Raw genomic sequence first — 2,500 nt, 5'->3', positions numbered from 1 at the left:
TTTTTTTTAATTATTTTTATGTTTTTGTTTCTCTCAGTTGTTTTCATTTTATCATCCTTTTTTTTCTGTAGTTTTTTTTTTTTTTTTTTTTTTTTTTTAATCTTCTTCATCATCTGTCCTTCCCTCCTCGGCGAAAACTTGAAGCAGACGTGGCGGTTTGACCTACGGCTCCGGCAAGGCAAATATCAGAAAGCACCGTACGCCCTTCGAAGCACCGCTCAAGGGTCCCGCTTTCAGCCCGCCCATATTTCGCCCTCAGAACGCCCATATTTCGCCTTCAGCCCGCCCATTTTTCGCCCTCAGCCCGCCCATATTTCGCCCTCAGAACGCCCATATTTCGCCTTCAGCCCGCCCATTTTTCGCCCTCAGCCCGCCCATTTTTCGCCCTCAGCCCGCCCATATTTCGCCCTCAGCCCGCCCATATTTCGCCCTCGGCCCGCCCATATTTCGCCCTCGGCCCGCTCATATTTCGCCCTCAGCCCGCCCATATTTCGCCCTCAGAACGCCCATATTTCGCCCTCAGCCCGCCCATATTTCGCCCTCGGCCCGCCCATATTTCGCCCTCGGCCCGCTCATATTTCGCCCTCAGCCCGCCCATATTTCGCCCTCAGAACGCCCATATTTCGCCCTCAGCCCGCCCATATTTCGCCCTCGGCCCGCCCATATTTCGCCCTCGGCCCGCTCATATTTCGCCCTCAGCCCGCCTATATTTCGCCCTCAGAACGCCCATATTTCGCCCTCAGCCCGCCCATATTTCGCCCACTGTCATTCCGGTCTCAGCCCGCCCTCAGCCCGCCCGGACCGCCCCGAAGGTCGTGCGAAGGGAAGGAGGCGGAAGAGAGAAGGAAGGGGAGGGATAAAGATAGGGGAAGAAGAACAGAAAGTGGTGTAGGGAAAGAAGGTCGGAGGCGAAGATAAAGAGGAGAGATAAGGACGTCATTAAAGTTGTCAGGATAATGACGATAGACGAAGGATAGAAGAAGAAGAAAAGAAGAATTGGAGGAAGAAGGAGAAAAAGAAGAAGAACGGAAGAAGAAGAAGAAGAACTAGGACAAAGACGAAAGGGGAGAAAACCGTAATAATATCAAAATAAATAGCGAAAGGAGGAGGAATGGAACGAAAAAGAAGAGAGAACGTAAGTGAAGGAACAGGTGTATGAGTCAAGAAACTGAAGATTTTTTTACTTTTCGTTTTTTTTTCCTTTCTTTTTTGTGAGTGTTTTTGGTGTCGTGGTGAATTTCCGCGGTTGTCATTTCTGTTGCAAGGAAAACTGTTGGTACCGTGGTAGTGATATTTCTTTCGAGGGCAGTATTCCCAAAAAAGTTTTTTTGTTTTTTTTAGAGATTGTTCGTCTTTTTTTCTTCGTTTCGGAATGTAGAATGTCGTATTAACACCGAGATATTTGGTCATGCTGCCCCAGTACTACTAATAAGTCACTACACTACACTACACCACCATACGCTACCACGCACCCTGAAACACCATATCTCCACTACACCAGTCTGCCTCATACCACCTCACCACACCACACCGCTGAAACACATCCTTCCAAACCACCACATCACTACACCATCCCTTCTCATACCGCTAAACCACCACAGCACCCGATACCTCCACGTTACCACACCAGCACCCCGAAACACCCTCCCACAGCAGTACACCACGCACCCCACCACGTCCCATACCACCACGTTACCACACCATGCTACCACGCCACGATACCACACCACGATACCACGTTACGCTACCACGCCACGCTAACACACCACGATACCACGCCACGATACCACGTTACGCTACCACGCCACGATACCACACCACGCTACCACACCACGATACCACACCACGATACCACGCCAAGCTACCACGCCACGCTACCACCCCACCCCACCCTGCGTCTCGCCATCGCCCGACGGTGAAAGTAAATTCCGGAGTGCATCATGTCATCGCGGATCCTAACGACGTCCTGTGCTAAAGGTCCCCCCCTGATTCCATCACCTTCCCCTCGCTGTCGTATATCACTGTGGACCCCTATTTTTATGTGAGGCTTGATGAGGCACCTTGATGACCTCAGCGGGCGGAATTTCTCGAGATACGATCAGCTGCCGCCTCGCCAAGGAGTGCCAGGGATGATCACGGCCATTGTTTTTGGGTGGCGGGGGAGCCTGGCGGGATAGAGTGGGCTCGGGTGGGTCTGCGGTGGGGCAGGGTGGGCTGTTGGGAGATAGGGGGAGAGAGGGGGGGTTAGAGATGGGGTGAGAGTAGGCTAGGGGAGAGATAGGGGGAGGCTAGAGGTGGTTCATAATGGGCTAGTGGGAGATAGCGGGGTTAGAGGTGGGTTGGGAATGACTCAAGTGGGCTACATTAGGCTGGGATTGCAGATGTTGTATGAAGGTGGGTCAGGGTGGGTTAGGCGAAGATAGGGAGTTAGAGGTAGGTTGGGAATGATTTGGGTGAGCTACACTATAAATTACCTTCTTCACACAATAAATTATCTTCC

At 51.6% G+C, this 2,500-nt stretch overlaps 1 protein-coding gene across 1 annotated transcript in view; it reads left to right on the top strand.

Annotated features, from left to right (window-relative positions):
- The window catches only part of LOC125045929 (extensin-2-like), a 2,133-nt gene extending 214 nt beyond the window's left edge, over positions 1-1,919 (top strand). Inside the window, exons 2-3 of the mRNA XM_047643530.1 lie at positions 260-812; positions 1,421-1,919. Coding sequence (XP_047499486.1) covers positions 260-812; positions 1,421-1,919 — 1,052 coding nt within the window. The remainder of the gene's footprint in view (positions 1-259; positions 813-1,420) is intronic.
- Positions 1,920-2,500: the final 581 nt, after the last annotated feature.

The sequence above is a fragment of the Penaeus chinensis genome, chromosome 38 (assembly GCF_019202785.1).
Source record: "Penaeus chinensis breed Huanghai No. 1 chromosome 38, ASM1920278v2, whole genome shotgun sequence".
Classification (NCBI taxonomy): Eukaryota; Metazoa; Arthropoda; class Malacostraca; order Decapoda; family Penaeidae; genus Penaeus; species Penaeus chinensis.
The sequence above is the reverse complement of the archived record's forward strand: the minus strand, read 5'-3'. Positions and strand labels throughout refer to the sequence as shown.